The sequence below is a fragment of the Oncorhynchus keta genome, unplaced genomic scaffold (genome assembly GCF_023373465.1).
Source record: "Oncorhynchus keta strain PuntledgeMale-10-30-2019 unplaced genomic scaffold, Oket_V2 Un_contig_1222_pilon_pilon, whole genome shotgun sequence".
NCBI lineage: Eukaryota > Metazoa > Chordata > Actinopteri > Salmoniformes > Salmonidae > Oncorhynchus > Oncorhynchus keta.
In genome coordinates, this window is record NW_026277801.1 from 179,510 (window position 1) to 203,093 (window position 23,584).

General features: G+C 41.5%; 1 protein-coding gene across 1 annotated transcript in view; it reads right to left on the bottom strand.

Moving 5' to 3' along the window:
- Positions 1 to 23,584, bottom strand: part of LOC127917818 (serine/threonine-protein kinase Nek11-like) — a 120,397-nt gene that overhangs the window by 12,409 nt on the left and 84,404 nt on the right. Inside the window, exon 14 of the mRNA XM_052500874.1 lies at positions 6,743 to 6,839. Coding sequence (XP_052356834.1) covers positions 6,743 to 6,839 — 97 coding nt within the window. The remainder of the gene's footprint in view (positions 1 to 6,742; positions 6,840 to 23,584) is intronic.

Sequence of the window (23,584 nt, forward strand, 5' to 3'; positions counted from 1 at the left end):
CATAGCGCAAACTCCAAACCCCATCACTTCACTTAGCCCAAACTCCAAACCCATCACTTCACTTAGCCCAAACTCCAAACCCATCACTTCACTTTTAGCCCAAACTCCAAACCCATCACTTCACTTAGCCCAAACTCCAAACCCATCACTTCACTTAGCCCAAACTCCAAACCCATCACTTCACTTTGCCCAAACTCCAAACCCATCACTTCACTTAGCCCAAACTCCAAACCCATCACTTCACTTAGCCCAAACTCCAAACCCATCACTTCACTTAGCCCAAACTCCAAACCCATCACTTCACTTAGCCCAAACTCCAAACCCATCACTTCACTTAGCCCAAACTCCAAACCCATCACTTCACTTAGCCCAAACTCCAAACCCATCACTTCACTTAGCCCAAACTCCAAACCCATCACTTCACTTTGCCCAAACTCCAAACCCATCACTTCACTTAGCCCAAACTCCAAACCCATCACTTCACTTAGCCCAAACTCCAAACCCATCACTTCACTTAGCCCAAACCCATCACTTCACTTAGCCCAAACTCCAAACCCATCACTTCACTTAGCCCAAACTCCAAACCCATCACTTCACTTAGCCCAAACTCCAAACCCATCACTTCACTTAGCCCAAACTCCAAACCCATCACTTCACTTAGCCCAAACTCCAAACCCATCACTTCACTTAGCCCAAACTCCAAACCCATCACTTCACATAGCCCAAACTCCAAACCCCATCACTTCACTTAGCCCAAACCCATCACTTCACTTAGCCCAAACTCCAAACCCATCACTTCACTTAGCCCAAACTCCAAACCCATCACTTCACTTAGCCCAAACTCCAAACCCATCACTTCACTTAGCCCAAACTCCAAACCCATCACTTCACTTAGCCCAAACTCCAAACCCATCACTTCACTTAGCCCAAACTCCAAACCCATCACTTCACATAGCGCAAACTCCAAACCCCATCACTTCACTTAGCCCAAACTCCAAACCCATCTCTTCACTTAGCCCAAACTCCAAACCCATCACTTCACTTAGCCCAAACTCCAAACCCATCACTTCACTTAGCCCAAACTCCAAACCCATCACTTCACTTAGCCCAAACTCCAAACCCATCACTTCACTTTGCCCAAACTCCAAACCCATCACTTCACTTAGCCCAAACTCCAAACCCATCACTTCACTTAGCCCAAACTCCAAACCCATCACTTCACTTAGCCCAAACTCCAAACCCATCACTTCACTTAGCCCAAACTCCAAACCCATCACTTCACTTAGCCCAAACTCCAAACCCATCACTTCACTTAGCCCAAACTCCAAACCCATCACTTCACTTAGCCCAAACTCCAAACCCATCACTTCACTTTGCCCAAACTCCAAACCCATCACTTCACTTAGCCCAAACTCCAAACCCATCACTTCACTTAGCCCAAACTCCAAACCCATCACTTCACTTAGCCCAAACCCATCACTTCACTTAGCCCAAACTCCAAACCCATCACTTCACTTAGCCCAAACTCCAAACCCATCACTTCACTTAGCCCAAACTCCAAACCCATCACTTCACTTAGCCCAAACTCCAAACCCATCACTTCACTTAGCCCAAACTCCAAACCCATCACTTCACTTAGCCCAAACTCCAAACCCATCACTTCACATAGCCCAAACTCCAAACCCCATCACTTCACTTAGCCCAAACCCATCACTTCACTTAGCCCAAACTCCAAACCCATCACTTCACTTAGCCCAAACTCCAAATCCATCACTTCACTTAGCCCAAACTCCAAACCCATCACTTCACTTAGCCCAAACTCCAAACCCATCACTTCACTTAGCCCAAACTCCAAACCCATCACTTCACATAGCCCAAACTCCAAACCCCATCACTTCACTTAGCCCAAACCCATCACTTCACTTAGCCCAAACTCCAAACCCATCACTTCACTTAGCCCAAACTCCAAATCCATCACTTCACTTAGCCCAAACTCCAAACCCATCACTTCACTTAGCCCAAACTCCAAACCCATCACTTCACTTAGCCCAAACTCCAAATCCATCACTTCACTTAGCCCAAACTCCAAACCCATCACTTCACTTAGCCCAAACTCCAAACCCATCACTTCACTTAGCCCAAACTCCAAACCCATCACTTCACTTAGCCCAAACCCATCACTTCACTTAGCCCAAACTCCAAACTCCAAACCCATCACTTCACTTTGCCCAAACTCCAAACCCATCACTTCACTTAGCCCAAACTCCAAACCCATCACTTCACTTAGCCCAAACTCCAAACCCATCCCTTCAATTAGCCCAAACTCCAAACCCATCACTTCACTTAGCCCAAACTCCAAACCCCATCACTTCACTTAGCCCAAACTCCAAACCCATCAATTCACTTAGCCCAAACTCCAAACCCCATCACTTCACTTAGCCCAAACCCATCACTTCACTTAGCCCAAACTCCAAACCCATCACTTCACATAGCGCAAACTCCAAACCCCATCACTTCACTTAGCCCAAACCCATCACTTCACTTAGCCCAAACTCCAAACCCATCACTTCACTTAGCCCAAACTCCAAACCCATCACTTAACTTAGCCCAAACTCCAAACCCATCACTTCACTTAGCCCAAACTCCAAACCCATCACTTCACTTAGCCCAAACTCCAAACCCATCACTTCACATAGCGCAAACTCCAAACCCCATCACTTCACTTAGCCCAAACTCCAAACCCATCACTTCACTTAGCCCAAACTCCAAACCCATCACTTCACTTAGCCCAAACTCCAAACCCATCACTTCACTTAGCCCAAACTCCAAACCCATCACTTCACTTAGCCCAAACTCCAAACCCATCACTTCACTTTGCCCAAACTCCAAACCCATCACTTCACTTAGCCCAAACTCCAAACCCATCACTTCACTTAGCCCAAACTCCAAACCCATCACTTCACTTAGCCCAAACTCCAAACCCATCACTTCACTTAGCCCAAACTCCAAACCCATCCCTTCAATTAGCCCAAACTCCAAACCCATCACTTCACTTAGCCCAAACTCCAAACCCCATCACTTCACTTAGCCCAAACTCCAAACCCATCAATTCACTTAGCCCAAACTCCAAACCCCATCACTTTTAGCCCAAACCCATCACTTCACTTAGCCCAAACTCCAAACCCATCACTTCACATAGCGCAAACTCCAAACCCCATCACTTCACGTAGCCCAAACCCATCACTTCACTTAGCCCAAACTCCAAACCCATCACTTCACTTAGCCCAAACTCCAAACCCATCACTTAACTTAGCCCAAACTCCAAACCCATCACTTCACTTAGCCCAAACTCCAAACCCATCACTTCACTTAGCCCAAACTCCAAACCCATCACTTCACATAGCGCAAACTCCAAACCCCATCACTTCACTTAGCCCAAACTCCAAACCCATCACTTCACTTAGCCCAAACTCCAAACCCATCACTTCACTTAGCCCAAACTCCAAACCCATCACTTCACTTAGCCCAAACTCCAAACCCATCACTTCACTTAGCCCAAACTCCAAACCCATCACTTCACTTTGCCCAAACTCCAAACCCATCACTTCACTTAGCCCAAACTCCAAACCCATCACTTCACTTAGCCCAAACTCCAAACCCATCACTTCACTTAGCCCAAACTCCAAACCCATCACTTCACTTAGCCCAAACTCCAAACCCATCACTTCACTTAGCCCAAACTCCAAACCCATCACTTCACTTAGCCCAAACTCCAAACCCATCACTTCACTTTGCCCAAACTCCAAACCCATCACTTCACTTAGCCCAAACTCCAAACCCATCACTTCACTTAGCCCAAACTCCAAACCCATCACTTCACTTAGCCCAAACCCATCACTTCACTTAGCCCAAACTCCAAACCCATCACTTCACTTAGCCCAAACTCCAAACCCATCACTTCACTTAGCCCAAACTCCAAACCCATCACTTCACTTAGCCCAAACTCCAAACCCATCACTTCACTTAGCCCAAACTCCAAACCCATCACTTCACTTAGCCCAAACTCCAAACCCATCACTTCACATAGCCCAAACTCCAAACCCCATCACTTCACTTAGCCCAAACCCATCACTTCACTTAGCCCAAACTCCAAACCCATCACTTCACTTAGCCCAAACTCCAAATCCATCACTTCACTTAGCCCAAACTCCAAACCCATCACTTCACTTAGCCCAAACTCCAAACCCATCACTTCACTTAGCCCAAACTCCAAACCCATCACTTCACATAGCCCAAACTCCAAACCCCATCACTTCACTTAGCCCAAACCCATCACTTCACTTAGCCCAAACTCCAAACCCATCACTTCACTTAGCCCAAACTCCAAACCATCACTTCACTTAGCCCAAACTCCAAACCCATCACTTCACTTAGCCCAAACTCCAAACCCATCACTTCACTTAGCCCAAACTCCAAACCCATCACTTCACTCAGCCCAAACTCCAAACCCATCACTTCACTTTGCCCAAACTCCAAACCCATCACTTCACTTAGCCCAAACTCCAAACCCATCACTTCACTTAGCCCAAACTCCAAACCCATCACTTCACTTAGCCCAAACCCATCACTTCACTTAGCCCAAACTCCAAACTCCAAACCCATCACTTCACTTTGCCCAAACTCCAAACCCATCACTTCACTTAGCCCAAACTCCAAACCCATCACTTCACTTAGCCCAAACTCCAAACCCATCACTTCACTTAGCCCAAACCCATCACTTCACTTAGCCCAAACTCCAAACCCATCACTTCACTTAGCCCAAACTCCAAACCCATCACTTCACTTAGCCCAAACTCCAAACCCATCACTTCACTTAGCCCAAACTCCAAACCCATCACTTCACTTAGCCCAAACTCCAAACCCATCACTTCACATAGCGCAAACTCCAAACCCCATCACTTCACTTAGCCCAAACCCATCACTTCACTTAGCCCAAACTCCAAACCCATCACTTCACTTAGCCCAAACTCCAAACCCATCACTTCACTTAGCCCAAACTCCAAACCCATCACTTCACTTAGCCCAAACTCCAAACCCATCACTTCACATAGCGCAAACTCCAAACCCCATCACTTCACTTAGCCCAAACCCATCACTTCACTTAGCCCAAACTCCAAACCCATCACTTCACTTAGCCCAAACTCCAAACCCATCACTTCACATAGCCCAAACTCCAAACCCATCACTTCACATAGCGCAAACTCCAAACCCATCACTTCACTTAGCCCAAACCCATCACTTCACTTAGCCCAAACTCCAAACCCATCACTTCACTTAGCCCAAACTCCAAACCCATCACTTCACTTAGCCCAAACTCCAAACCCATCACTTCACTTAGCCCAAACTCCAAAACCATCACTTCACCCAAACTCCAAACCCATCACTTCACATAGCGCAAACTCCAAACCCCATCACTTCACTTAGCCCAAACCCATCACTTCACTTAGCCCAAACTCCAAACCCATCACTTCACTTAGCCCAAACTCCAAACCCATCACTTCACTTAGCCCAAACTCCAAACCCATCACTTCACTTAGCCCAAACTCCAAACCCATCACTTCACCCAAACTCCAAACCCATCACTTCACATAGCGCAAACTCCAAACCCCATCACTTCACTTAGCCCAAACCCATCACTTCACTTAGCCCAAACTCCAAACCCATCACTTCACTTAGCCCAAACTCCAAACCCATCACTTCACTTAGCCCAAACTCCAAACCCATCACTTAGCCCAAACTCCAAACCCATCACTTCACTTAGCCCAAACTCCAAACCCATCACTTCACTTAGCCCAAACTCCAAACCCATCACTTAGCCCAAACTCCAAACCCATCACTTCACTTAGCCCAAACTCCAAACCCATCACTTCACTTAGCCCAAACTCCAAACCCATCACTTCACTTAGCCCAAACTCCAAACCCATCACTTCACTTAGCCCAAACTCCAAACCCATCACTTCACTTAGCCCAAACCCATCACTTAACTTAGCCCAAACTCCATCACTTCACTTAGCCCAAACCCATCACTTCACTTAGCCCAAACCCATCACTTCACTTAGCCCAAAAAATACTTAACTTCACTTACAGTTACGTATTTATTCTGTCTGTCTGTCTGTCTGTCTGTCTGTCTGTCTGTCTGTCTGTCTGTCTGTCTGTCTGTCTGTCTGTCTGTCTGTCTGTCTGTAGTCCAGAGAGCTGTCTGTACAGGAGAGTAGTGTCGAGGTGAGGTTTGGGCCCCTGGGCCAGCAGCACCGTCAGGCCCTGCCACTCCCCTTCTCACCCTATCACACATCCACCTCACTGGGCAGACAGCAGAGGGATGGGCCCCTCTCCCACAGCGACACCAGGCTGATGTGATATCCATATTGATGTGCACCACAGATCGATGGATAGGACAACAAGAGGGTGGATGGATAGAGAGGCCTCATTTAAAACTTCAATGCTGAGTGTATTGAACATTTTAAAGTTTGCTGTTGCCAGTATGTGCAGGGATGGAAATGAAGTTAGCCCGCTCTTTAGCTGAAGTGAATATACAGTGTTGTAGTTTCTGATCACAAGTTAGGCTTTTCACGAGATAATTAACATAATTGTTCAGAGTTAATAAATACTTTAGAGTTTATCGTCACTTAAAGAAATCAAATCAAATGTGAAGTCAGGTGAAAGGAGAGGTTTTCATACTCACTCAGTCATGCGCTGAATCCTTGTCTCAGCCATGGTGCTGTTGATGACTGGAGGCCCCATGGGGACCCACTGGCCCTCTTCTGGCACTGCTTCAGCCACTGTAAAGGAAATTGTGATTATTGGGGACACGCATGGGCAATTCATCCATTAAAAATACAGCTAAATGTAAGGCTAAAACTTATATTTTCGTATTTACATGATTTCATAATTTTGTAAGCAATCTTCTGATCTTTTTTAATATACTCAAATTTAGTATAAAATCAAAGCAAATTCTCCTTGGTCTGTGACAATCACTTCCTACGTGACAAAATATAGAAACAAAACAACAATGATCTCTGTTAGTTCAAGAGTATCCATCACAACCTCGCACCCCCCCACACACACCACATCTGTTCTCAACGACTGTGGGGTTGTGATGGTATCTCTGCCCTTGTCTATCTAATCACAGTAAATCATGCTGTGTGTCATCTTGTCTCCACTCAGATGAAATACTGCCAGAGTGCATGGAGAGTTGTTGGTGCCATTGCCATTTAGCTTGGGTTGTTTTGAGTTATTAAAAAGTATATTTATGTAAAGAGAGCAGAGGAAGTGTATCCAAATCTTTTATTTGGTGTCATCAATTACACATGCACACAGAGAGAGAGAGAGAGAGAGAGAGAGAGAGAGAGAGAGAGAGAGAGAGAGAGAGAGAGAGAGAGAGAGAGAGAGAGAGAGAGAGAGAGAGAGAGAGAGAGAGAGAAAAAGACTGTGCTGTAGATGTCCCAGCCAGCGTGTCCCAGCCAGCGTCTTTAAGCGTCTTTAACCTAGTAGCTGAGCTTTCGTTCAGTCGAGATTCATCTGAGCAAGCCTCCAGCACCTTCACTAATCAGTTTTGGGTGTGTGGTTATTCTCTTCCTTATTTACATGAACGTTTGAAATCATTGTCACCAAGGCAGCACTTACTGCGGCACTTCCACAGTGGGTTGGAAGAAAGTTTCTCATTGTCTGTTTCCAGACTTATCTAGGCCAATATTAAATAAAAGCAGCTGCTGAGAGTAGAGCTTCACCACAGGTGAGCAGGCAGAGTGGTGGTGTCTAGGAGCTGCCAGTATCTGACATGAGGTACCACGGTTCACTGGGCCAGCTAAGAGTGTGTGTGTGTGTGTGTGTGTGTGTGTGTGTGTGTGTGTGTGTGTGTGTGTGTGTGTGTGTGTGTGTGTGTGTGTGTGTGTGTGTGTGTGTGTGTGTGTGTGTGTGTGTGTGTGTGTGTGTGTGTGTGTGTGTGTGTGTGTGTGTGTGTGTGTGTGTGTGTGTGTGTGTGTGTACGTTGTGAGTGACACGGGAGATGGAGTGTGTGTGAGTGTGTGTGAATCAGAGTAAGTCATTATTTGTAAGAAGAGAGAAATACGTGAGAGGGATAGAATACATGGATAAACAGGCATTCCTTTCCATTCTCTGTGGATTAAACAGGCATTCCTTTCCATTCTCTGTGGATTAAACAGGCATTCCTTTCCATTCTCTGTGGATTAAACAGGCATTCCTTTCCATTCTCTGTGGATTAAACAGGCATTCCTTTCCATTCTCTGTGGATTAAACAGGCATTCCTTTCCATTCTCTGTGGATTAAACAGGCATTCCTTTCCATTCTCTGTGGATTAAACAGGCATTCCTTTCCATTCTCTGTGGATTAAACAGGCATTCCTTTCCATTCTCTGTGGATTAAACAGGCATTCCTTTCCATTCTCTGTGGATTAAACAGGCATTCCTTTCCATTCTCTGTGGATTAAACAGGCATTCCTTTCCATTCTCTGTGGATTAACCATGCATTCCTTTCCATTCTCTGTGGATTAGACAGGCATTACTTTCCATTCTCTGTGGATTAAACAGGCATTCCTTTCCATTCTCTGTGGATTAAACATGCATTCCTTTCCATTCTCTGTGGATTAAACAGGCATTCCTTTCCATTCTCTGTGGATTAAACATGCATTCCTTTCCATTCTCTGTGGATTAAACATGCATTCCTTTCCATTCTCCGTGGATTAAACAGGCATTCCTTTCCATTATCTGTGGATTAAACAGGCATTCCTTTCCATTCTCTGTGGATTAAACAGGCATTCCTTTCCATTCTCTGTGGATTAAACAGGCATTCCTTTCCATTCTCTGTGGATTAAACAGGCATTCCTTTCCATTCTCTGTGGATTAAACAGGCATTCCTTTCCATTCTCTGTGGATTAAACAGGCATTCCTTTCCATTCTCTGTGGATTAAACATGCATTCCTTTCCATTCTCTGTGGATTAAACAGGCATTCCTTTCCATTCTCTGTGGATTAAACAGGCATTCCTTTCCATTCTCTGTGGATTAAACAGGCATTCCTTTCCATTCTCTGTGGATTAAACAGGCATTCCTTTCCATTCTCTGTGGATTAAACATGCATTCCTTTCCATTCTCTGTGGATTAGACAGGCATTACTTTCCATTCTCTGTGGATTAAACAGGCATTCCTTTCCATTCTCTGTGGATTAAACATGCATTCCTTTCCATTCTCTGTGGATTAAACAGGCATTCCTTTCCATTCTCTGTGGATTAAACATGCATTCCTTTCCATTCTCTGTGGATTAAACATGCATTCCTTTCCATTCTCTGTGGATTAAACAGGCATTCCTTTCCATTATCTGTGGATTAAACAGGCATTCCTTTCCATTCTCTGTGGATTAAACAGGCATTCCTTTCCATTCTCTGTGGATTAAACATGCATTCCTTTCCATTATCTGTGGATTAAACAGGCATTCCTTTCCATTCTCTGTGGATTAAACATGCATTCCTTTCCATTCTCTGTGGATTAAACATGCATTCCTTTCCATTCTCTGTGGATTAAACAGGCATTCCTTTCCATTCTCTGTGGATTAAACATGCATTCCTTTCCATTCTCTGTGGATTAAACAGGCATTCCTTTCCATTCTCTGTGGATTAAACATGCATTCCTTTCCATTCTCTGTGGATTAAACATGCATTCCTTTCCATTCTCTGTGGATTAAACAGGCATTCCTTTCCATTCTCTGTGGATTAAACAGGCATTCCTTTCCATTCTCTGTGGATTAAACAGGCATTCCTTTCCATTCTCTGTGGATTAAACAGGCATTCCTTTCCATTCTCTGTGGATTAAACATGCATTCCTTTCCATTCTCTGTGGATTAAACAGGCATTCCTTTCCATTCTCTGTGGATTAAACAGGCATTCCTTTCCATTCTCTGTGGATTAAACATGCATTCCTTTCCATTCTCTGTGGATTAAACATGCATTCCTTTCCATTCTCTGTGGATGAAACAGGCATTCCTTTCCATTCTCTGTGGATTAAACAGGCATTCCTTTCCATTATCTGTGGATTAAACAGGCATTCCTTTCCATTCTCTGTGAATTAAACATGCATTCCTTTCCATTCTCTGTGGATTAAACATGCATTCCTTTCCATTCTCTGTGGATTAAACATGCATTCCTTTCCATTCTCTGTGGATTAAACATGCATTCCTTTCCATTCTCTGTGGATTAAACAGGCATTCCTTTCCATTCTCTGTGGATTAAACAGGCATTCCTTTCCATTCTCTGTGGATTAAACAGGCATTCCTTTCCATTCTCTGTGGATTAAACATGCATTCCTTTCCATTCTCTGTGGATTAAACAGGCATTCCTTTCCATTCTCTGTGGATTAAACAGGCATTCCTTTCCATTCTCTGTGGATTAAACAGGCATTCCTTTCCATTCTCTGTGGATTAAACATGCATTCCTTTCCATTCTCTGTGGATTAAACAGGCATTCCTTTCCATTCTCTGTGGATTAAACAGGCATTCCTTTCCATTCTCTGTGGATTAAACAGGCATTCCTTTCCATTCTCTGTGGATTAAACATGCATTCCTTTCCATTCTCTGTGGATTAAACATGCATTCCTTTCCATTCTCTGTGGATTAAACAGGCATTCCTTTCCATTCTCTGTGGATTAAACATGCATTCCTTTCCATTCTCTGTGGATTAAACATGCATTCCTTTCCATTCTCTGTGGATGAAACAGGCATTCCTTTCCATTATCTGTGGATTAAACAGGCATTCCTTTCCATTCTCTGTGAATTAAACATGCATTCCTTTCCATTCTCTGTGGATTAAACAGGCATTCCTTTCCATTCTCTGTGGATTAAACATGCATTCCTTTCCATTCTCTGTGGATTAAACAGGCATTCCTTTCCATTCTCTGTGGATTAAACAGGCATTCCTTTCCATTCTCTGTGGATTAAACAGGCATTCCTTTCCATTCTCTGTGGATTAAACAGGCATTCCTTTCCATTCTCTGTGGATTAAACAGGCATTCCTTTCCATTCTCTGTGGATTAAACATGCATTCCTTTCCATTCTCTGTGGATTAAACAGGCATTCCTTTCCATTCTCTGTGGATTAAACATGCATTCCTTTCCATTCTCTGTGGATTAAACAGGCATTCCTTTCCATTCTCTGTGGATTAAACAGGCATTCCTTTCCATTCTCTGTGGATTAAACAGGCATTCCTTTCCATTCTCTGTGGATTAAACAGGCATTCCTTTCCATTCTCTGTGGATTAAACATGCATTCCTTTCCATTCTCTGTGGATTAAACAGGCATTCCTTTCCATTCTCTGTGGATTAAACAGGCATTCCTTTCCATTCTCTGTGGATTAAACATGCATTCCTTTCCATTCTCTGTGGATTAAACAGGCATTCCTTTCCATTCTCTGTGGATTAAACATGCATTCCTTTCCATTCTCTGTGGATTAAACATGCATTCCTTTCCATTCTCTGTGGATTAAACAGGCATTCCTTTCCATTCTCTGTGGATTAAACAGGCATTCCTTTCCATTCTCTGTGGATTAAACAGGCATTCCTTTCCATTCTCTGTGGATTAAACATGCATTCCTTTCCATTATCTGTGGATTAAACAGGCATTCCTTTCCATTCTCTGTGGATTAAACATGCATTCCTTTCCATTCTCTGTGGATTAAACATGCATTCCTTTCCATTCTCTGTGGATTAAACAGGCATTCCTTTCCATTCTCTGTGGATTAAACATGCATTCCTTTCCATTCTCTGTGGATTAAACATGCATTCCTTTCCATTCTCTGTGGATTAAACATGCATTCCTTTCCATTCTCTGTGGATTAAACATGCATTCCTTTCCATTCTCTGTGGATTAAACAGGCATTCCTTTCCATTCTCTGTGGATTAAACAGGCATTCCTTTCCATTCTCTGTGGATTAAACAGGCATTCCTTTCCATTCTCTGTGGATTAAACAGGCATTCCTTTCCATTCTCTGTGGATTAAACAGGCATTCCTTTCCATTCTCTGTGGATTAAACATGCATTCCTTTCCATTCTCTGTGGATTAAACATGCATTCCTTTCCATTCTCTGTGGATTAAACAGGCATTCCTTTCCATTCTCTGTGGATTAAACAGGCATTCCTTTCCATTCTCTGTGGATTAAACATGCATTCCTTTCCATTATCTGTGGATTAAACAGGCATTCCTTTCCATTCTCTGTGGATTAAACATGCATTCCTTTCCATTCTCTGTGGATTAAACATGCATTCCTTTCCATTCTCTGTGGATTAAACATGCATTCCTTTCCATTCTCTGTGGATTAAACATGCATTCCTTTCCATTCTCTGTGGATTAAACATGCATTCCTTTCCATTCTCTGTGGATTAAACATGCATTCCTTTCCATTCTCTGTGGATTAAACATGCATTCCTTTCCATTCTCTGTGGATTAAACAGGCATTCCTTTCCATTCTCTGTGGATTAAACAGGCATTCCTTTCCATTCTCTGTGGATTAAACAGGCATTCCTTTCCATTCTCTGTGGATTAAACAGGCATTCCTTTCCATTCTCTGTGGATTAAACATGCATTCCTTTCCATTCTCTGTGGATTAAACAGGCATTCCTTTCCATTCTCTGTGGATTAAACAGGCATTCCTTTCCATTCTCTGTGGATTAAACATGCATTCCTTTCCATTCTCTGTGGATTAAACATGCATTCCTTTCCATTCTCTGTGGATTAAACAGGCATTCCTTTCCATTCTCTGTGGATTAAACAGGCATTCCTTTCCATTCTCTGTGGATTAAACAGGCATTCCTTTCCATTCTCTGTGGATTAAACATGCATTCCTTTCCATTCTCTGTGGATTAAACATGCATTCCTTTCCATTCTCTGTGGATTAAACATGCATTCCTTTCCATTCTCTGTGGATTAAACATGCATTCCTTTCCATTCTCTGTGGATTAAACAGGCATTCCTTTCCATTCTCTGTGGATTAAACAGGCATTCCTTTCCATTCTCTGTGGATTAAACAGGCATTCCTTTCCATTCTCTGTGGATTAAACAGGCATTCCTTTCCATTCTCTGTGGATTAAACATGCATTCCTTTCCATTCTCTGTGGATTAAACAGGCATTCCTTTCCATTCTCTGTGGATTAAACAGGCATTCCTTTCCATTCTCTGTGGATTAAACAGGCATTCCTTTCCATTCTCTGTGGATTAAACATGCATTCCTTTCCATTCTCTGTGGATTAAACAGGCATTCCTTTCCATTCTCTGTGGATTAAACAGGCATTCCTTTCCATTCTCTGTGGATTAAACAGGCATTCCTTTCCATTCTCTGTGAATTAAACATGCATTCCTTTCCATTCTCTGTGGATTAAACATGCATTCCTTTCCATTCTCTGTGGATTAAACAGGCATTCATTTCCATTCTCTGTGGATTAAACATGCATTCCTTTCCATTCTCTGTGGATTAAACATGCATTCCTTTCCATTCTCTGTGGATTAAACAGGCATTCCTTTCCATTCTCTGTGGATTAAACAGGCATTCCTTTCCATTCTCTGTGGATTAAACAGGCATTCCTTTCCATTCTCTGTGGATTAAACAGGCATTCCTTTCCATTCTCTGTGGATTAAACAGGCATTCCTTTCCATTCTCTGTGGATTAAACAGGCATTCCTTTCCATTCTCTGTGGATTAAACATGCATTCCTTTCCATTCTCATTAAACATGCATTCCTTTCCATTCTCTGTGGATTAAACAGGCATTCCTTTCCATTCTCTGTGGATTAAACATGCATTCCTTTCCATTCTCTGTGGATTAAACATGCATTCCTTTCCATTCTCTGTGGATTAAACATGCATTCCTTTCCATTATCTGTGGATTAAACAGGCATTCCTTTCCATTCTCTGTGGATTAAACATGCATTCCTTTCCATTCTCTGTGGATTAAACAGGCATTCCTTTCCATTCTCTGTGGATTAAACAGGCATTCCTTTCCATTCTCTGTGGATTAAACAGGCATTCCTTTCCATTCTCTGTGGATTAAACATGCATTCCTTTCCATTCTCTGTGGATTAAACATGCATTCCTTTCCATTATCTGTGGATTAAACAGGCATTCCTTTCCATTCTCTGTGGATTAAACATGCATTCCTTTCCATTCTCTGTGGATTAAACAGGCATTCCTTTCCATTCTCTGTGGATTAAACAGGCATTCCTTTCCATTCTCTGTGGATTAAACATGCATTCCTTTCCATTCTCTGTGGATTAAACATGCATTCCTTTCCATTCTCTGTGGATGTCAGGCATTCCTTTCCATTCTCTGTGGATGAAACAGGCATTCCTTTCCATTCTCTGTGGATGAAACAGGCATTCCTTTCCATTATCTGTGGATTAAACAGGCATTCCTTTCCATTCTCTGTGAATTAAACATGCATTCCTTTCCATTCTCTGTGGATTAAACATGCATTCCTTTCCATTCTCTGTGGATTAAACATGCATTCCTTTCCATTCTCTGTGGATTAAACATGCATTCCTTTCCATTCTCTGTGGATTAAACAGGCATTCCTTTCCATTCTCTGTGGATTAAACAGGCATTCCTTTCCATTCTCTGTGGATTAAACAGGCATTCCTTTCCATTCTCTGTGGATTAAACATGCATTCCTTTCCATTCTCTGTGGATTAAACATGCATTCCTTTCCATTCTCTGTGGATTAAACATGCATTCCTTTCCATTCTCTGTGGATTAAACAGGCATTCCTTTCCATTCTCTGTGGATTAAACAGGCATTCCTTTCCATTCTCTGTGGATTAAACATGCATTCCTTTCCATTCTCTGTGGATTAAACATGCATTCCTTTCCATTCTCTGTGGATTAAACATGCATTCCTTTCCATTCTCTGTGGATTAAACAGGCATTCCTTTCCATTCTCTGTGGATTAAACAGGCATTCCTTTCCATTCTCTGTGGATTAAACATGCATTCCTTTCCATTCTCTGTGGATTAAACAGGCATTCCTTTCCATTCTCTGTGGATTAAACAGGCATTCCTTTCCATTCTCTGTGGATTAAACATGCATTCCTTTCCATTCTCTGTGGATTAAACAGGCATTCCTTTCCATTCTCTGTGGATTAAACAGGCATTCCTTTCCATTCTCTGTGGATTAAACAGGCATTCCTTTCCATTATCTGTGGATTAAACAGGCATTCCTTTCCATTCTCTGTGGATTAAACAGGCATTCCTTTCCATTCTCTGTGGATTAAACAGGCATTCCTTTCCATTCTCTGTGGATTAAACAGGCATTCCTTTCCATTCTCTGTGGATTAAACAGGCATTCCTTTCCATTCTCTGTGGATTAAACAGGCATTCCTTTCCATTATCTGTGGATTAAACAGGCATTCCTTTCCATTATCTGTGGATTAAACAGGCATTCCTTTCCATTCTCTGTGAATTAAACGTGCATTCTTTTCCATTCTCTGTGGATTAAACAGGCATTCCTTTCCATTCTCTGTGAATTAAACATGCATTCCTTTCCATTCTCTGTGGATTAAACAGGCATTCCTTTCCATTCTCTGTGGATTAAACAGGCATTCCTTTCCATTATCTGTGGATTAAACAGGCATTCCTTTCCATTATCTGTGGATTAAACATGCATTCCTTTCCATTCTCTGTGGATTAAACATGCATTCCTTTCCATAATCTGTGGATTAAACAGGCATTCCTTTCCATTCATTATCTGTGGATTAAACAGGCATTCCTTTCCATTCTCTGTGGATTAAACAGGCATTCCTTTCCATTCTCTGTGGATTAAACAGGCATTCCTTTCCATTCTCTGTGGATTAAACAGGCATTCCTTTCCATTCTCTGTGGATTAAACATGCATTCCTTTCCATTCTCTGTGGATTAAACAGGCATTCCTTTCCATTCTCTGTGGATTAAACAGGCATTCCTTTCCATTATCTGTGGATTAAACAGGCATTCCTTTCCATTATCTGTGGATTAAACAGGCATTCCTTTCCATTCTCTGTGAATTAAACATGCATTCCTTTCCATTCTCTGTGGATTAAACATGCATTCCTTTCCATTCTCTGTGGATTAAACATGCATTCCTTTCCATTCTCTGTGGATTAAACATGCATTCCTTTCCATTCTCTGTGGATTAAACAGGCATTCCTTTCCATTCTCTGTGGATTAAACAGGCATTCCTTTCCATTATCTGTGGATTAAACAGGCATTCCTTTCCATTCTCTGTGGATTAAACATGCATTCCTTTCCATTCTCTGTGGATTAAACATGCATTCCTTTCCATTCTCTGTGGATTAAACAGGCATTCCTTTCCATTCTCTGTGGATTAAACAGGCATTCCTTTCCATTCTCTGTGGATTAAACAGGCATTCCTTTCCATTCTCTGTGGATTAAACAGGCATTCCTTTCCATTATCTGTGGATTAAACAGGCATTCCTTTCCATTCTCTGTGGATTAAACAGGCATTCCTTTCCATTCTCTGTGGATTAAACAGGCATTCCTTTCCATTCTCTGTGGATTAAACAGGCATTCCTTTCCATTCTCTGTGGATTAAACATGCATTCCTTTCCATTCTCTGTGGATTAAACAGGCATTCCTTTCCATTCTCTGTGGATTAAACAGGCATTCCTTTCCATTCTCTGTGGATTAAACATGCATTCCTTTCCATTCTCTGTGGATTAAACAGGCATTCCTTTCCATTATCTGTGGATTAAACAGGCATTCCTTTCCATTCTCTGTGGATTAAACAGGCATTCCTTTCCATTCTCTGTGGATTAAACAGGCATTCCTTTCCATTCTCTGTGGATTAAACAGGCATTCCTTTCCATTATCTGTGGATTAAACAGGCATTCCTTTCCATTATCTGTGGATTAAACAGGCATTCCTTTCCATTCTCTGTGGATTAAACATGCATTCTTTCCATTCTCTGTGGATTAAACAGGCATTCCTTTCCATTCTCTGTGAATTAAACATGCATTCCTTTCCATTCTCTGTGGATTAAACAGGCATTCCTTTCCATTCTCTGTGGATTAAACAGGCATTCCTTTCCATTATCTGTGGATTAAACAGGCATTCCTTTCCATTATCTGTGAATTAAACATGCATTCCTTTCCATTATCTGTGGATTAAACAGGCATTCCTTTCCATTCTCTGTGAATTAAACGTGCATTCTTTTCCATTCTCTGTGGATTAAACAGGCATTCCTTTCCATTCTCTGTGAATTAAACATGCATTCCTTTCCATTCTCTGTGGATTAAACAGGCATTCCTTTCCATTCTCTGTGGATTAAACAGGCATTCCTTTCCATTATCTGTGGATTAAACAGGCATTCCTTTCCATTATCTGTGAATTAAACATGCATTCCTTTCCATTCTCTGTGGATTAAACATGCATTCCTTTCCATAATCTGTGGATTAAACAGGCATTCCTTTCCATTATCTGTGGATTAAACAGGCATTCCTTTCCATTCTCTGTGGATTAAACAGGCATTCCTTTCCATTCTCTGTGGATTAAACAGGCATTCCTTTCCATTCTCTGTGGATTAAACAGGCATTCCTTTCCATTCTCTGTGGATTAAACATGCATTCCTTTCCATTCTCTGTGGATTAATCAGGCATTCCTTTCCATTCTCTGTGGATGAAACAGGCATTCCTTTCCATTATCTGTGGATTAAACAGGCATTCCTTTCCATTATCTGTGGATTAAACAGGCATTCCTTTCCATTCTCTGTGAATTAAACATGCATTCCTTTCCATTCTCTGTGGATTAAACATGCATTCCTTTCCATTCTCTGTGGATTAAACATGCATTCCTTTCCATTCTCTGTGGATTAAACATGCATTCCTTTCCATTCTCTGTGGATTAAACAGGCATTCCTTTCCATTCTCTGTGGATGAAACAGGCATTCCTTTCCATTATCTGTGGATTAAACAGGCATTCCTTTCCATTCTCTGTGGATTAAACATGCATTCTTTTCCATTCTCTGTGGATTAAACATGCATTCCTTTCCATTCTCTGTGGATTAAACATGCATTCCTTTCCATTCTCTGTGGATGAAACAGGCATTCCTTTCCATTCTCTGTGGATGAAACAGGCATTCCTTTCCATTCTCTGTGGATTAAACAGGCATTCCTTTCCATTATCTGTGGATTAAACAGGCATTCCTTTCCATTCTCTGTGGATTAAACAGGCATTCCTTTCCATTCTCTGTGGATTAAACAGGCATTCCTTTCCATTCTCTGTGGATTAAACAGGCATTCCTTTCCATTCTATGTGGATGAAACATGCATTCCTTTCCATTCTCTGTGGATTAAACAGGCATTCATTTCCATTCTCTGTGGATTAAACAGGCATTCATTTCCATTCTCTGTGGATTAAACATGCATTCCTTTCCATTCTCTGTGGATTAAACAGGCATTCCTTTCCATTATCTGTGGATTAAACAGGCATTCCTTTCCATTATCTGTGGATTAAACAGGCATTCCTTTCCATTCTCTGTGGATTAAACAGGCATTCCTTTCCATTCTCTGTGGATGAAACAGGCATTCCTTTCCATTATCTGTGGATTAAACAGGCATTCCTTTCCATTATCTGTGGATTAAACAGGCATTCCTTTCCATTCTCTGTGAATTAAACATGCATTCTTTTCCATTCTCTGTGGATTAAACAGGCATTCCTTTTGAATTAAACATGCATTCCTTTCCATTCTCTGTGGATTAAACAGGCATTCCTTTCCATTCTCTGTGGATTAAACAGGCATTCCTTTCCATTCTCTGTGGATTAAACAGGCATTCCTTTCCATTCTCTGTGGATTAAACATGCATTCCTTTCCATTCTCTGTGGATTAAACATGCATTCCTTTCCATTATCTGTGGATTAAACAGGCATTCCTTTCCATTATCTGTGGATTAAACAGGCATTCCTTTCCATTCTCTGTGGATTAAACAGGCATTCCTTTCCATTCTCTGTGGATGAAACAGGCATTCCTTTCCATTCTCTGTGGATTAAACAGGCATTCCTTTCCATTATCTGTGGATTAAACAGGCATTCCTTTCCATTATCTGTGGATTAAACAGGCATTCCTTTCCATTCTCTGTGAATTAAACATGCATTCTTTTCCATTCTCTGTGGATTAAACAGGCATTCCTTTCCATTCTCTGTGAATTAAACATGCATTCCTTTCCATTCTCTGTGGATTAAACAGGCATTCCTTTCCATTCTCTGTGGATTAAACAGGCATTCCTTTCCATTATCTGTGGATTAAACAGGCATTCCTTTCCATTATCTGTGAATTAAACATGCATTCCTTTCCATTCTCTGTGGATTAAACATGCATTCCTTTCCATTATCTGTGGATTAAACAGGCATTCCTTTCCATTATCTGTGGATTAAACAGGCATTCCTTTCCATTCTCTGTGGATTAAACAGGCATTCCTTTCCATTCTCTGTGGATTAAACAGGCATTCCTTTCCATTCTCTGTGGATTAAACAGGCATTCCTTTCCATTCTCTGTGGATTAAACAGGCATTCCTTTCCATTCTCTGTGGATTAAACAGGCATTCCTTTCCATTCTCTGTGGATTAAACATGCATTCCTTTCCATTCTCTGTGGATGAATCAGGCATTCCTTTCCATTCTCTGTGGATGAAACAGGCATTCCTTTCCATTATCTGTGGATTAAACAGGCATTCCTTTCCATTATCTGTGGATTAAACAGGCATTCCTTTCCATTCTCTGTGAATTAAACGTGCATTCTTTTCCATTCTCTGTGGATTAAACATGCATTCCTTTCCATTCTCTGTGGATTAAACATGCATTCCTTTCCATTCTCTGTGGATTAAACATGCATTCCTTTCCATTCTCTGTGGATTAAACAGGCATTCCTTTCCATTCTCTGTGGATTAAACAGGCATTCCTTTCCATTATCTGTGGATTAAACAGGCATTCCTTTCCATTCTCTGTGAATTAAACGTGCATTCTTTTCCATTCTCTGTGGATTAAACATGCATTCCTTTCCATTCTCTGTGGATTAAACATGCATTCCTTTCCATTCTCTGTGGATGAAACAGGCATTCCTTTCCATTCTCTGTGGATGAAACAGGCATTCCTTTCCATTCTCTGTGGATTAAACAGGCATTCCTTTCCATTATCTGTGGATTAAACAGGCATTCCTTTCCATTCTCTGTGGATTAAACAGGCATTCCTTTCCATTCTATGTGGATGAAACATGCATTCCTTTCCATTCTCTGTGGATTAAACAGGCATTCATTTCCATTCTCTGTGGATTAAACAGGCATTCATTTCCATTCTCTGTGGATTAAACATGCATTCCTTTCCATTCTCTGTGGATGAAACAGGCATTCCTTTCCATTATCTGTGGATTAAACAGGCATTCCTTTCCATTATCTGTGGATTAAACAGGCATTCCTTTCCATTCTCTGTTGAAACAGGCATTCCTTTCCATTCTCTGTGGATGAAACAGGCATTCCTTTCCATTATCTGTGGATTAAACAGGCATTCCTTTCCATTATCTGTGGATTAAACAGGCATTCCTTTCCATTCTCTGTGAATTAAACGTGCATTCTTTTCCATTCTCTGTGGATTAAACAGGCATTCCTTTCCATTCTCTGTGAATTAAACATGCATTCCTTTCCATTCTCTGTGGATTAAACAGGCATTCCTTTCCATTCTCTGTGGATTAAACAGGCATTCCTTTCCATTCTCTGTGGATTAAACAGGCATTCCTTTCCATTCTCTGTGGATTAAACATGCATTCCTTTCCATTCTCTGTGGATTAAACATGCATTCCTTTCCATTATCTGTGGATTAAACAGGCATTCCTTTCCATTATCTGTGGATTAAACAGGCATTCCTTTCCATTCTCTGTGGATTAAACAGGCATTCCTTTCCATTATCTGTGGATTAAACAGGCATTCCTTTCCATTCTCTGTGAATTTGCCTTTCCATTCTCTGTGGATTACACATGCATTCCTTTCCATTCTCTGTGGATTAAACATGCATTCCTTTCCATTCTCTGTGGATGAAACAGGCATTCCTTTCCATTCTCTGTGGATGAAACAGGCATTCCTTTCCATTCTCTGTGGATTAAACAGGCATTCCTTTCCATTATCTGTGGATTAAACAGGCATTCCTTTCCATTCTCTGTGGATTAAACAGGCATTCCTTTCCATTCTCTGTGGATTAAACAGGCATTCCTTTCCATTCTCTGTGGATTAAACAGGCATTCCTTTCCATTCTATGTGGATGAAACATGCATTCCTTTCCATTCTCTGTGGATTAAACAGGCATTCATTTCCATTCTCTGTGGATTAAACAGGCATTCATTTCCATTCTCTGTGGATTAAACATGCATTCCTTTCCATTCTCTGTGGATGAAACAGGCATTCCTTTCCATTATCTGTGGATTAAACAGGCATTCCTTTCCATTATCTGTGGATTAAACAGGCATTCCTTTCCATTCTCTGTGGATGAAACAGGCATTCCTTTCCATTCTCTGTGGATGAAACAGGCATTCCTTTCCATTATCTGTGGATTAAACAGGCATTCCTTTCCATTATCTGTGGATTAAACAGGCATTCCTTTCCATTCTCTGTGAATTAAACGTGCATTCTTTTCCATTCTCTGTGGATTAAACAGGCATTCCTTTCCATTCTCTGTGAATTAAACATGCATTCCTTTCCATTCTCTGTGGATTAAACAGGCATTCCTTTCCATTCTCTGTGGATTAAACAGGCATTCCTTTCCATTATCTGTGGATTAAACAGGCATTCCTTTCCATTATCTGTGAATTAAACATGCATTCCTTTCCATTCTCTGTGGATTAAACATGCATTCCTTTCCATTATCTGTGGATTAAACAGGCATTCCTTTCCATTATCTGTGGATTAAACAGGCATTCCTTTCCATTCTCTGTGGATTAAACAGGCATTCCTTTCCATTCTCTGTGGATGAAACAGGCATTCCTTTCCATTCTCTGTGGATGAAACAGGCATTCCTTTCCATTATCTGTGGATTAAACAGGCATTCCTTTCCATTATCTGTGGATTAAACAGGCATTCCTTTCCATTCTCTGTGAATTAAACATGCATTCCTTTCCATTCTCTGTGGATTAAACAGGCATTCCTTTCCATTCTCTGTGGATTAAACATGCATTCCTTTCCATTCTCTGTGGATTAAACAGGCATTCCTTTCCATTCTCTGTGGATTAAACAGGCATTCCTTTCCATTATCTGTGGATTAAACAGGCATTCCTTTCCATTATCTGTGGATTAAACAGGCATTCCTTTCCATTCTCTGTGGATTAAACATGCATTCCTTTCCATTATCTGTGGATTAAACAGGCATTCCTTTCCATTATCTGTGGATTAAACAGGCATTCCTTTCCATTCTCTGTGGATTAAACAGGCATTCCTTTCCATTCTCTGTGGATTAAACAGGCATTCCTTTCCATTCTCTGTGGATTAAACAGGCATTCCTTTCCATTCTCTGTGGATTAAACATGCATTCCTTTCCATTCTCTGTGGATTAAACAGGCATTCCTTTCCATTCTCTGTGGATTAAACATGCATTCCTTTCCATTCTCTGTGGATGAAACAGGCATTCCTTTCCATTCTCTGTGGATGAAACAGGCATTCCTTTCCATTATCTGGATTAAACAGGCATTCCTTTCCATTATCTGTGGATTAAACAGGCATTCCTTTCCATTCTCTGTGAATTAAACAGTGCATTCTTTTCCATTCTCTGTGGATTAAACATGCATTCCTTTCCATTCTCTGTGGATTAAACATGCATTCCTTTCCATTCTCATTAAACATGCATTCCTTTCCATTCTCTGTGGATGAAACAGGCATTCCTTTCCATTCTCTGTGGATGAAACAGGCATTCCTTTCCATTATCTGTGGATTAAACAGGCATTCCTTTCCATTCTCTGTGAATTAAACGTGCATTCTTTTCCATTCTCTGTGGATTAAACATGCATTCCTTTCCATTCTCTGTGGATTAAACATGCATTCCTTTCCATTCTCTGTGGATGAAACAGGCATTCCTTTCCATTCTCTGTGGATGAAACAGGCATTCCTTTCCATTCTCTGTGGATTAAACAGGCATTCCTTTCCATTATCTGTGGATTAAACAGGCATTCCTTTCCATTCTCTGTGGATTAAACAGGCATTCCTTTCCATTCTATGTGGATGAAACATGCATTCCTTTCCATTCTCTGTGGATTAAACAGGCATTCATTTCCATTCTCTGTGGATTAAACAGGCATTCATTTCCATTCTCTGTGGATTAAACATGCATTCCTTTCCATTCTCTGTGGATGAAACAGGCATTCCTTTCCATTATCTGTGGATTAAACAGGCATTCCTTTCCATTATCTGTGGATTAAACAGGCATTCCTTTCCATTCTCTGTGGATGAAACAGGCATTCCTTTCCATTCTCTGTGGATGAAACAGGCATTCCTTTCCATTATCTGTGGATTAAACAGGC